Source organism: Marmota monax, unplaced genomic scaffold, assembly GCF_021218885.2.
Source record: "Marmota monax isolate L192 unplaced genomic scaffold, Marmota_monax_Labrador192_F-V1.1 WCK01_AAM20220418_F8-fsc00128, whole genome shotgun sequence".
NCBI classification, from domain to species: domain Eukaryota; kingdom Metazoa; phylum Chordata; class Mammalia; order Rodentia; family Sciuridae; genus Marmota; species Marmota monax.
The window spans coordinates 128251-141011 of NW_026693452.1; the positions used below are offsets into that span (position 1 = coordinate 128251).

The following is a 12761-nucleotide window of genomic DNA, read 5'->3' on the forward strand; positions in this document are numbered from 1 at the left end:
ACCTAAGAAATGTTTTGTCTGAACACATTCATATTCAATTTCTGGTTGAATCATTCAGGATCGATTGCTCCTTTCTTGCGTTCATCTCTTAAAAACCTGGGAAGTTTACCAGGCAATGAAGCCTTACTGAATAATAAGGTTTTTTTATGCTCATTTTAGAAGTAATTGCTGGGTAGCTATTAATAAAGAAGATGCATTAAGAACTGTAGAAAAAAATGTACTTTGAGCGTTTACCCAAGACTTTTTAATTTGGAAGTTTGCTAATGATTGAACCCAAGACTTTGTGCATGCTAATCACCCACTCTTAACACTGACCTACACCCCCAGATATGCCCAGTCATTAGCATGTTTTTACACTGGCAGAGGAAGGTTACCACAAGGGTAAGATTTTTCTGTGTCACAGCCTGCTCCTGATTTACCACACTCCCATTATGGTAGTCCAGTGATTGAATGAGATCCTCCCCAGTCAATGAGCAAAGTGAAAATCACGTTTTACTTCAGTCCCCAGCAGCCCTAGTATCATTGGGAGACAGAGCAGGTACCTCAGACCATGAATACCAAACTCATAGTGGATGTGAATGCTGTGGGTCAGATGTGCTGAAACGATTCCACTGTAAAACACAACACATCTTGATGTACGTAGCAATTCTGAAGAGAGACTGGCATAGATACCAGAGTTGTGAATGGGTGAAATCAGACTGCTGTTTCATCATTTCTGTGCAATTGAATTGTCCCTGCCCTTAGTTCTCCTTCCGCTGTTTCTTTCCTCTTGATAATTTCACCTCTTACATTTAGGACAAAATTCAGCTTTATCTTGAGTGTAGCACAGTCAGTAATCACCTCCTTCTACTCTGAGTGTTCACTACCCTCACACACACACTTAATATGATTGAAACATACTTGTGTCTGTTCTGTGCATCCCTAAAGGACTTCCAGGCTAGAGGGATGTCCCCAAATTCTAAACTGAGCATTTTCCAGTCCATTTATCAGACACTGAACAAAGCAGTAAAATCTATCCTGGGTTGGTTTCTTTTTTCCTTTCTTTTTTTTTTTTCTTTTCTTAATTGGTAACATGTTTTTCTCAAATGTAAAGAACAGGTGATAGCTTCTTATACTCTGGAGTGCTTTGTTCCAGTCTTTGATTTCTACTTAAGATGTGCTGATTTTTGTTCTGATTAGATTTTAAAAGTGAGGACACTACTGCTGATAGTCTACAAATCAGTGGTTCATTAATTGTGTGAAACTTGACTGGGAAGCAGGTGAGGGGATTTGAAGAGGCTGATCATCAAACATTATTCAGAAGCTGTTTTAAGAGGAGAAGAGTCATGGAGATTATTCATAAGAAATAGCTAATTATTTCATGGACTATGGACATGAAATGTGTCATTTCCCAAGAAGGATTAGTGGTCTGAAGAATAAATGAAAGGAATTTTCAGGTAGCTAACACATTTTTCTTATAGGTCCTAGTGATTGATATCCCTAATATACTGGACTACTTTTAATCAATTAATTTTTTTTCTTTAAGATTTGGTGCTTGTTATCTGTCTGCAATTTCATCGACCTTTATTGAATATATTCGTTGCAGCCCCTAAACCTATAGAACTCTTTTTTAGGTTTATTTATTAATTTTTACTTTACACGCAGAGTTATGAAAAATTGTGCTATATAACTCTTTAAAAAGTGAAATAATAAATCAGTATAATTTTGTGTTTACAGTGGGATCATGAAACCTGGCCTTAATGCCATCATGGGACCCCCAGGTGGAGGAAAATCTTTGTGAGTACAAAAGAAAGTGTAAATAAGCCTTTTTGGTGCAGTTTCAGTGTGCTTTTAAACATCACAGGCATTTGCTGTGCTTACCTTGTCTGGTTCTAGGTCCTATGGATGACCTGCATTTGGACTATCTTATGGTTTTAATCCTAGGACCAGGAATTCTTATTAAATTTAGCTTTACTTACACAGCATGATAAAGTGATTAGCATATAACAGTTGGCCATATTATGGGCTAATGGGGAAGGAAGAGAAGGGAATAATATTAAAAGTGAAGAGAAGGAGCAGAAGGGTTCTGTGAGGACATGCATCAGAGATACAGGAGTGTATTGCCAGGGTTGGGTCCATTAAGGTGAGGGTCATTTGGGAGGTCTATACTGGATTATCTGGTGATATCTTGCCTTAATGTTTTTTGGCTTTCTTCTAGCACATGATGAATAGGAAGGTAAGAATTTGTGTATGTGCTTGCATGTACAGACTCACACACACACGTGTTCAACTACAGAACTTGGCTACTTCATGTTCTATTTTGAATGGAATTTGGATTCAGACTAGGTGAGGGATGTGGCCTTTGTTGGAAGGAAAAATCTCACAACATATGTGTCCTTTTATAGGCTATTAGGTCTGTTAGCTGCAAGGAAAAAACCAAAAGGATTATCTGGAAACGTTTGGGTACATGGAGTACCCAAATGTAATTCAGGATATGTGGTACAGGTAAGTATGAGTGGGTTCCCCTGTTTCTATATGGGCAAGAGCCTTGGTTTGTAGTATAACATGCTTCCAATTGAACATGCTCAAGGAACCAATTTTATTTACACCAAATTTACATAATCTCCCTTAAGATTGACAGAGAAGTTAAAAGGAGAGGAAGAAAGGGCCTGGAATATGAACCTGTAGGCAATGGTATCAATTCTAGCTTTGTCGCGACCCCTCGCCGGCAAGGGAAAACACGACACAGGATTCTTCTTTCAGCAGTTTATTCAGGCCTTGATTCATGTATCTTCTAGTGACCCCCCGCTGAGCACCCAAGCACAGCCTAATAAAGCCTCCCGCATACCAATCCCAAGCTGCCACGTGGATCTCTCTCATAGGGTGGGAAGGGATTGCGTGCCAACTCTCCAAAAAAGGAGTTGTTTATCACAGGCCACAGTGGAAGCTGGCGCCATCTTCTAATGGCGGCCACGGTCTATTAGAACGGCTCACCACAGTTTCCCCTTCTATTTTATATAACAATGCAGGCGAAAGTAGAGGTCCTATCCCACTGTGCAGAAGTGGCTGCAGTGTATGGTTCAGTCCTAAGGAGGGCCCTTCCCTAGACCTGGTCCCATATCAGCCGACGCCTTTTTTCGTAGGGCGGGGCGTGGACATCAAACCCGCATTGAATAGGACATGCTTTCCTTGAGGTCCGTTGAGGGATCACTCAAGTGCAGTGCCTTGCCTCGCATCCTGCATCGTGACGACGGTGAGAAGTAGGATAACACAAGTAGCCTGGTAGTAATGACAAAATTTAAGTTGGCAACACAATCCCTAAACCCCAGAGGAAGGTAAAGAATCTGTAGCCGAGAAGAAAGACCAGTCCTGAAACCCATCTGCGTGCAATGGTAACAAGACCTGCAGAGTGCAAGGGCTATTCAGCACTGGGAGAGAATAAGGAAGAGGACATGCCAATCCCAGTGCAATGTGAAACTAACTTGGGGTGCAATGGCCATGCCCAGAAATCACTGTTTAAGATGTGCAAGCCAGATTTGTGGAGAAATGCCATTTTCTAAGGCCGCAAGAGCCTGTATGATCATAGCCTTCTCTTGCGCATGGCGAGTTTTAAGGCGACAGAGAAGCCACAAACAAAGTACAACACCGAAGAAACACATAGCACCAAAAATGCCCACTCCCACCCATTCCTTAAAAAAGGAAAAGGCAGAGGATAGCCAACTGGTGAATTGACCCAAAGTCACTGGTTCGACACGGGTGCTATTCAAAACAGCAATCTGAGTTAGTTGAGACTGGATCAAGTTTTCTGCTTCCATGGACCAGGTTCCGGATAGATACTCTCCGATGATGCGGGAGGCATTTCTGGAATCATTAAATCTGACAGAGGTTATACATAAATGTGCACGTTGATCAATACAACCCAAATGTACTAGATCAGACAATTCCTCAACTTGAGCTTGAAGCAGATCTATCCTTTGATTAGCAGCTAGAATCCCAGATAAAATATGTTGATTAATTCTACTTTGAGATTCAAGTATGGTGGATGTTTGTTGAATAACCTGATTAATAGTGGCAGTAGTTTGTACTTGGCTGGCCATGGCTACTCCAGCTGTAACTGCTACAGCAGCAGACACTGCCACAGCTGTCACTATAGCTGCCGTAATTCCAAAATCTCTACGGGCTCTCATCAGTTCAACAATAGGAAAAGACTCTGGATCTGCAGTAACCGGGATCGGGACAAAGGTTGGAATTTTCATAACCACTGCCGTAGTCCAGGAGCCATTCCAACACTCAGACAAATAACAGGTAATATTAGAACAATTAAGCATCCCCTGTAATGTAACATTAGCCAAAAGAAACAGGAACGGAGATTGGAGACAGACTGCTGCGGAGGGTAATGTAGCATTAAACAATTGTGAATTGTGTGAAGTAATTTTAAGTCTCTTACCTCGCTCCGAGTCTTGGGTACTGCCAGAAACATTAAACAGCCAACTTTGGACTCCTAATATTTCCCTGGGGAAACACAAGCGCGGACTAGACTAGCCCAATCTGAGGGAGTCATGCAAAATCTAGTAAGTCCCTCCACCTGAGTGAGAGTGAAAGCGGCATCTATGCCATAAGTGTGGACAGATTCTGCCAAGGTTTTAATTATCTTAAAGTCTAAAGGCTCATGATATCTTCCCCTGTTATTGTCCTGAAATACAGGGTATGCAAGTCCCATATCTGTATTAACTGTCCTCCAAACTTGTGCATGAAAAGATCTCCCGGAACCTTGGCTCCCCCCCACATACGGAGGTGGGGCAATCGGCACCATATCTTCTTCTAGATATTCTACCTCCTCCTCCTCAGAGTTTTGTTGACCGATGTTAACTCCCTTCCCCTTCTTACAGTAGGCCTGCATGCCCTGTGTCTCCTTTTTCTTCTTTTTCATTTTTATCTTATGTAGTTGTTGTAACAATATATCAAGGTCCTCAGAACTCTCTGAGTCGCTTGTGTTCTCAGGCGTTTTTAATTCGGTCAAGTCTGGGTAGAGCCTTCTCCTATTTTTATCTTCAGGCTCTTTTGCCTTCTCACTACTGTTACTTTTAATACTCTCTGCCACTTCACTACATGATCCTTCAGATTTTTCCTCATGCAGTTGCTCAAGAATAGCTTGACCCTCACTCACAGCTTCCTGGCATTTACCATCTGTTATACATCCTCTAACTAACTTCCAAAGTGGTATAACGCCACCCTCTAAGGTGCCTTGCTCACGAGCGAAATCTAGATCTTTCCCTAATTTGTCCCAGCTAGGAATCATAAGACTCCCTGAAAAAGCAAACCAAGGAGCCGCTATATCAGCTTCTCTTAAAAACATCTGCAAAGTACTCTGCTTTATCTTAAGTCCTTTTGAATGTAGCAACCCATCCAGGGCCAACAAAATTGGGCTTGAAGAAGCAACACCCATAATGTTTTTAAAGCTATAAAGAAAGTGAAAGTACAAAAGTCCCTGCTCTCTTCCTTTTACAGGGGAGCGTTCCGTTCTATGAATTCCCCGCTCTCTTCCTTTTACAGGGGAGCGTCCCTTTTTCCCGCTCTCTCTCTATTTACAGAGAGAGCGCCCGCTATTTGCTTGCGGATTCCCACTTTACCTGGGAACTTACCGGTGCACCACCCTGACTGCTGAAAGTTCTGGATCCTGGGTTCGAGTAATATAATTCCCCGTCCGGGCCACCAATTGTCGCGACCCCTCGCCGGCAAGGGAAAACACGACACAGGATTCTTCTTTCAGCAGTATATTCAGGCCTTGATTCATGTATCATCTTCTAGTGACCCCCCGCCGAGCGCCCAAGCACAGCCTAATAAAGCCTCCCGCATACCAATCCCAAGCTGCCACGTGGATCTCTCTCATAGGGTGGGAAGGGATTGCGTGCCAACTCTCCAAAAAAGGAGTTTATCACAGGCCACAGTGGAAGCCGGCGCCTTCTTCTAATGGCGGCCACGGTCTATTAGAACGGCTCACCACATAGCTTTGATATCATTTACACAAGGGTCTACTGTTGCCCTTTTGCCCTTCCTTCACCTCTCTTTTTCTCTCCAAAGATGTCCCATCAAATCCTCATACAAAGCATTCTGGAAGTGTTTAGAAGTCACCATAATCAACAGTGCTCCATCTGGGTTTGAAAATAGGGAAGGAAAATTATTCCCTGGGCCTTGAAGCTATTTGTGGAATCACTGAAATTTTAGAGTTGAAAGTTCATCATTACCTAGAAATTTTCCTTGGGTTTTTTATTTTTGTGAATTAATTTACATTCACTGGAGTGATGGTCTTAGAAAAGATTCAATGTGACTCACTGAAACCGCATTTCCCTTCAGGATGACGTTGTGATGAGCACCCTGTCAATGAGAGAAAACATACAGTTCTCAGCTTCTCTTCAGCTTCCAACAACTATGTCAAAGGAGGAAAAAAATAATCGAATCAGCAAGGTTATTGAAAAGTTAGGTCTCTGTGAAATGGCAGATTCCAAGGTAATGTGAAAATTCCTGACAGAGTCATAACCAGGAAAGAGGATTTCCCCATGTGATCAATGTGACCTTAATCAGAAGTTAAGATGTGTGTGGTCAAAACTGGCTGCTTTCTGTGAAAATGAAAAAAGAGACCAGATTCCCACTTCAAAAAAGTGAAAAAACAATCTTAACTGTGGTGAATTATGGGAATGGAGTTGGTCTATGTGGAGAGAGCCCCAAATGGCTTTTCCATGGTCCTCCCATCCTCACTGTTCAAGAAACAGATCATTTGATGTCTTTTCACTGACTTTTCTTCTTTTTGTTTATCTCTTTCCTCACTTAGCTGCTCTTCTCCATCTCTTTCCCTGGGGACCATTGTTACATTGTTTTTTGAAATATATGTAGGGAATCAATAAATGAAAAGAATCCAAGAATTCTTTTTTATGGGTTTTTTTTTTGTATATAACATTAGGATTCATTTTTACATAATTAGAAAAGCAAGGAACATGTTTTGTTCTAATTCAGTCCCCAATGCTTTCACTTCCACTCCTCTCTGCCCCTGTATGCTTCCCTCTGCTCTACTGAAACTTCTGATATTGACTTAGAGTTTTTTTTTTTTTTTTAATTAGTGTCTTGTGGATATACATGATTGGGGGATTCATTGTTGTTTATTCATATATGCACATAGGAAAGTTAGGTGTGATTCATTCCACTGTCTTTTCCAATCATATCCCTCCTCCATACCCTTCACCCCCCTTTAGGCTATTCCACTGAACTTTTAATTTTTTTAAATCACCCATATTCTTATTTTGGATTAGCTTTCACAAAAACCTCAGCTTTTTGAGACAGGCTACTTTCACTTTGCATGATAGACTTCTGTTCCATCCATTTACTGGTAGATGCAATAATGTCATCCTTTATGGCTTAGTAATATTCCATTGTGTATACATACCACATTTCTGTATCCATTTATCTGTTGAAGTGCTGCACCTAGGTTGGTTTCATAGCTTGGCTATAGTGAATTGTACTGCTATAAACCTTGTGACTGCATCAGTTTAGTATGCTGATTTTAAATGTTTTAGACATATTCCAAGGAGTGGGCTAACTGGGTCAAACAGTTCTTCCATTCCTAGTTTTTTGAGAAATTTCCATACTGCTTTCCAGAGTGGTTGCACTAATTTTTAATCCCACCAACCATGTATGAGTGTACATTTTCCCCACATCCTAATCAACATTTATTGTTATTTGTATTTTTTATTTATTGATTTTTTAAAAAACTAAATGACAGTGGAATGCATTGAAATTATTATTTGTTATTGTATACTTGATAATTGCCACTCTAATTAGAGTGAGATGAAATCTCAATGTAGCTCTCTTACTCTCTTGCTCTCCCTCTCTTTTACTCTCCCTTCTCTCTCCCCCACTCTCCTCTCTCCCCCACTCTCCTCTCTCCTCCCCTCTCCTCTCTCTCTCCCCACTCTTCCCCCTCTCCTCTCTCTCTCCCCCTCTCTCTCTTCCCCCTCCCCTCTCTCTCTCCTCCCCCTCCCCTCTCTCTCTCCTCCCCCTCTCCTCTCTCTCTCCCTCCCCCTCCTCCTCCTCTCTCATCCCCCTCTCCTCTCTCTTCCCTCTCTCCTCTCTCTTCCCCTCCTCCTCTCTCTCTCCCCCCTCTCTTCTCTCTCTCTCTCTCTCTCTCTCTCTCTCTCTCTCTCTCTCTCTCTGTCTCTCTCTCGACCCCCTTCTCTTCTGCAACTGGCTGCTATGATCCTGCTAATAAAATCTCCTACAGGTAAACAGTTGTTTTGGCTTGTTGAGTTTATGGAGCTTTACAGTTAGAGCACAAGACTTTCAGGTTGAAGTTATATTTTCCTTGTCCTTCCCTTTGTCTCTGTCTTTTTATATCTTACTCATTGATTTCAATGAAAATATCCCCCTAAATTCATGTGAGAGTGCATTTGTTTCTCAATTGCAGCCATAAATTAACTATAGATACAAGGGTTCAGCAAAAATTAATTAAAAATATTCAGTAAGAATAAATAACTACATTGAATTTACCCCATGAATTTATCTGTCTTCCTCCTGTAGTAAGAGGAATGGTTTATAGGGTTGAGATCAGGCAATGCATAGTACATATTTTTATTATTTACAAGTTGTGTGTTACATTCTTCTATTTATACCTGAAAGTTCAGTCCTCTTTCTCGACACCAATCCAAAAATGAAAAAAAAATTTTTTTTGAGAAAAAGGAAAAGTGTTTATTGTTTTGCTAGCAAAGGAGAAACACAGGGAACTCCTTCCCAAAAGCTGTGATTCTGTCCATTTGCAGGAACAGGGGGGTGATTCCGAGAAAATGAGATGAGAGAGGAGAGATTAGAAAGGAGAAGTTTAGGGAAAAGATTAGGGAGGAGAAGTTTAGAGAAAAGAAGATCAGAGAAGAGAAGTTTAGGGAAAAGAAAATCAGGGAGAAGTTTAGGGAAAAGAAGATCAGGAAAAAGAAAAACATGTAGTCATAGTATCAAATGAAACCCTGTTACTTGTTATTATTATTATTTTGTGGTACTGGAATTGAACCCAGAGTGTTATACTGCTGAGCTACATCCCCAGAATTTTTTTTTTAATTTTTCAGTTTTGAGGGAAAGTAAAAAAAAAAAAAAAAGAAAGAAAGAAATCTCAATGTAGTTTTAATTTGCATTTCCCTGATGCTAGGGATATTTAACAAGTTTTCATGTATTTTTTGACAGTTTGTATTTCTCCTGTTGAGAAGTACTTGTTTAATTCCTTTGCCCATTTATTGATTGGTTCATTTATTTATTTGGTGTTACTTTTTTTGGAGTTCTTAGTATAGTCTAGATATTAATGCCCTGAGGAGCACATGGCAAAGATTTTCTCCCATTCTGCAGGTGTCTCTTTATGCTCTTAATTCTTTCTTTTGTTATGCAGAATTGTTTTAATTTGATGCCATCACACTTATTGATTTTTTATTTTATTTTTTGCACTTTAGGAGTTTTATTTAAAAAGTCTGCTCCTGTGTTGACATGTTGGAATGTTGGACCTGAATTTCCTTCTAGCAGGTGCAGGGTTTCTAGTCTAATTCCTAGGTTTCCAATTCAGTTTGAGTTCACATGTGTGCAGAGTGAGAGGTCAGAGTTAAATTTCATTCTATTCTATATGCATTTACAGTTTTCCCAGACCACTGCATAAAAAGGCTATCTTTTCTCCAGCATATATCTTTGACACCTTGGCTATTATGAGATAACTGTATTATGTGGGTTTATCTCTGTGTCTTCTGTGCTATTTGATTAGTCCTCATGCTTGTTTTGGTGCCAGGTACCATGCTGTTTTTGTTACTGTAGCTCTGTACTATAATTTGAGGTCCAGTATTGTGATGCCTCCTGATTTGCTTTCCTCACTTAGAATTGCTTTGGCTATTCTGGGTCTTTTATTTTTCCAACAGAATTATATAACTGCTTTCTATAGTTCTGTGAAATTTGTCATTGGAATTTTGATGAGAATTGCATTGAATCTTTATAGTGCTTTTGGTAGAATGGTCATTTTGACAATATTCGTTCAGCCTGTCTTATAATATGAGAGATATTTCTATTTCTATGGTCTTTCTCAATTATTTTTATAAGTGTTCTATAGTTTTCATTGTAGAGATCCTTCACCACTTTTGTTAGATTGATTCCCAAGATTTTGTTTGTTTTTTTGTTTGTTTGTTTGAGGCTATTGTGAATAGAATAGGCTTCCTAATTTCTTTTTCAGCAGATTATTTATTGGAATATAGGAATGTAATTGATTTATGGGTGTTCTTCTTCCATCCCGCTACATTGCTGAATTCACTTAGGAGCTCTCAAAGTCTTCTGCTGGATCTATTTGAGGCTCTTCTAAATATAGGATCATATCCTCAGCATACAGAGGTAATTTGAGCTCTTCTTTTTACATATGCATTCCTAGAGATTCCTTCTCTTGCCTGATTTATCTAGCTAGAATTTCAAGGACTATGTTGAATAGGCATTGTGAAAGCAGGCATACTTGCCTTGTTCCTGTTTTTAGAGAAAATGATTTCAGTTTCTTTTCTTTCAGCTTAATGTTGGCCATGGGCTTGTCATATATAGCTTTTAATGTTGAGGTAAATTTCTTTTCTCTGCAGTTTTTCTAGTGTTTCAAACATGAATGGGTGCAATACTTTGTCAAATGGTTTTTCTGCATCTATTGTGACAATCATGTGATTCTTATACTTAAGTCTATGTATGTGGTGAATGACATTTATTGATTTCTGTATTTTGAACCAACTGGCATCCCTTGAATGAAACTCACTTGATCTTGGAGCACTATCATTTAATGTGTTTCTGTCAATATCTTCAAGATTTTCTGGCTTATTGGGGTATAAATTTTCAAAATAGTTTCTGATGGTTCTCTAGATTTCAGTAGTATCTGTGGTGATATTTCCTTTTTCATCCCAGATTTTGACAATTTTTTTTTTAATCTTTCTTTTCATTAGTTTGGCTAAGGGTTTAATCAACCTTGTTTATCCTTTCAAAAATCCAACTCTTTCTTTTGTTGACCTCTTGAATTTTTTGTTATTCTCAATTTCATTGATTTTTGCTCTGATTTTAATTATTTTCTATCTTCTACTGATTTGGGTGTTGGTTGGTTTGTTCTTCTTTTCTATGGCCTTGAGATAAAATGTTAGATTGTTTATTTGTTATCTTTCTATTCTTTTAATGTATGATCTAAATGCTATGAGCTTTCCTCTTAGAACTGACTTCATACTGTCCCAGAGATTTTTGATATGTTGTATGACTATTGTCATTTACTTCTAATTTTTTTTTATTTCTCCCATGATTTCTTCTGCTATGCTTTCATCATTCAAGTGTTTATTATTCAATCTGCTGGTGTTAGAATGAGATCTTTTTTTAATCTTATCACTTATTTCTAACTCCATTCCTTTATGATTTGATAGAATGCAAGGTATTATCTATATTTGCAAAGATTTGTCTTGTGACCTAAAATATGGTCTATTTTAGAAAATGCTTCATGTGCTACTGAGAAGAAAGTGAATTGAGTGATTCATGAAATATTCCATGGATATTAACTGTTCATTCCACTTATTCATTGTATTTTTTAGTTCTGTAGAATCTTTATTTAGTTTATGTTTGGATGGTCTATCCAGTGATGAGAGAAGTGTGTTAAAGTCACCCAGTATATTGTGTTGTGATCTATTTGGTTCTGAATATTGATAAGGGTTTGTTGGATATATGTAGATGTCCTGTTGTTTGGGACATTAATATTTATGGTCATTATTTTGTGGATATATGATTCCCTTAAACAGCACGAAGTGACATTCTTTGTCTCTTCTGATTAATTATGGCTTAAAGTCCACTTTATCTGATGTGATAATTGCTACCCCTAATTGTTCATGAGTACAATTTGAATGTTATGTCTTTTTTATCCTGTCACCTTCAGTCTATGGATGTATTTGCACTAAGGTGAATCTCTTGTAGCCAGCATAATGTTGAGGCTTGTTTTTTAATCCAATCTGCCAACCTGTATCTTTTGATTGAATAATTTTAGATCATTTACCTTCAATGTTGTTATATAGAGATGACTTTTATTCTGTGACATTTTGTTTTATTTCTAATGTTTAAAGTGGACTTGATTCTTCTTTATCTATTCTACTAGTGCACTTCATTCCTATGCTGCTTTTCTTTTTCATTCTTCATTTCTTCTTCATAAAATATTTCATTGCGTCCTGTAGTTCAGGCTTACTAGTTATGAATTCTTTTGGTTCTGTTTAATCATGGAAGGTTTTTATTTCATGTTTAATTCTGAAGCTTAATTTTGCTGGGTATAGAATTATTGGTTGACATCCATTTTTCTTTCAGAGCTTTGTATATAATATTTCAAATCCTCTTGGCTTTAGGGTTTGGGTTGAGAAATCAGCTATAATCTGTATTGATTTAGCTCTAAATGTGATCACCCATTTTTTTTCCTGCAGCCCTTACAATTCTATCCTTATTTTGGCATTTCATTATAATGTGATTAGAGTGGATCTATTGTGATTTTGTATAATCTGAGTCCTATATGCCTTTTTATTTGAGTTTATATTTTATTCTTAAGGTTTGGAAATTATTCTGATATTATTTCATTCAAAAGATTGTGCACCCTTTAGCTCAAATTCCAGATTCTTTATCTATCCCAGTGAATCTTAAATTTGGTGGTTTAATGTTATCCCATATGTCTTGAATATTCTATTCATGGTCTCTTAACATATTTTCTTTATGGTTAATTTTATTTTCAA

The 12761-nt window shown here is 38.4% G+C and overlaps 1 protein-coding gene across 1 annotated transcript in view; it reads left to right on the top strand.

Annotated features, from left to right (window-relative positions):
• Positions 1-12761, top strand: part of LOC124101588 (broad substrate specificity ATP-binding cassette transporter ABCG2-like) — a 42081-nt gene that overhangs the window by 3117 nt on the left and 26203 nt on the right. The window contains exons 2-5 of the mRNA XM_046457646.1: positions 1717-1776; positions 2385-2484; positions 6334-6486; positions 6964-6978. Of these exons, the coding sequence (XP_046313602.1) occupies positions 1717-1776; positions 2385-2484; positions 6334-6486; positions 6964-6978 (328 nt within the window). The remainder of the gene's footprint in view (positions 1-1716; positions 1777-2384; positions 2485-6333; positions 6487-6963; positions 6979-12761) is intronic.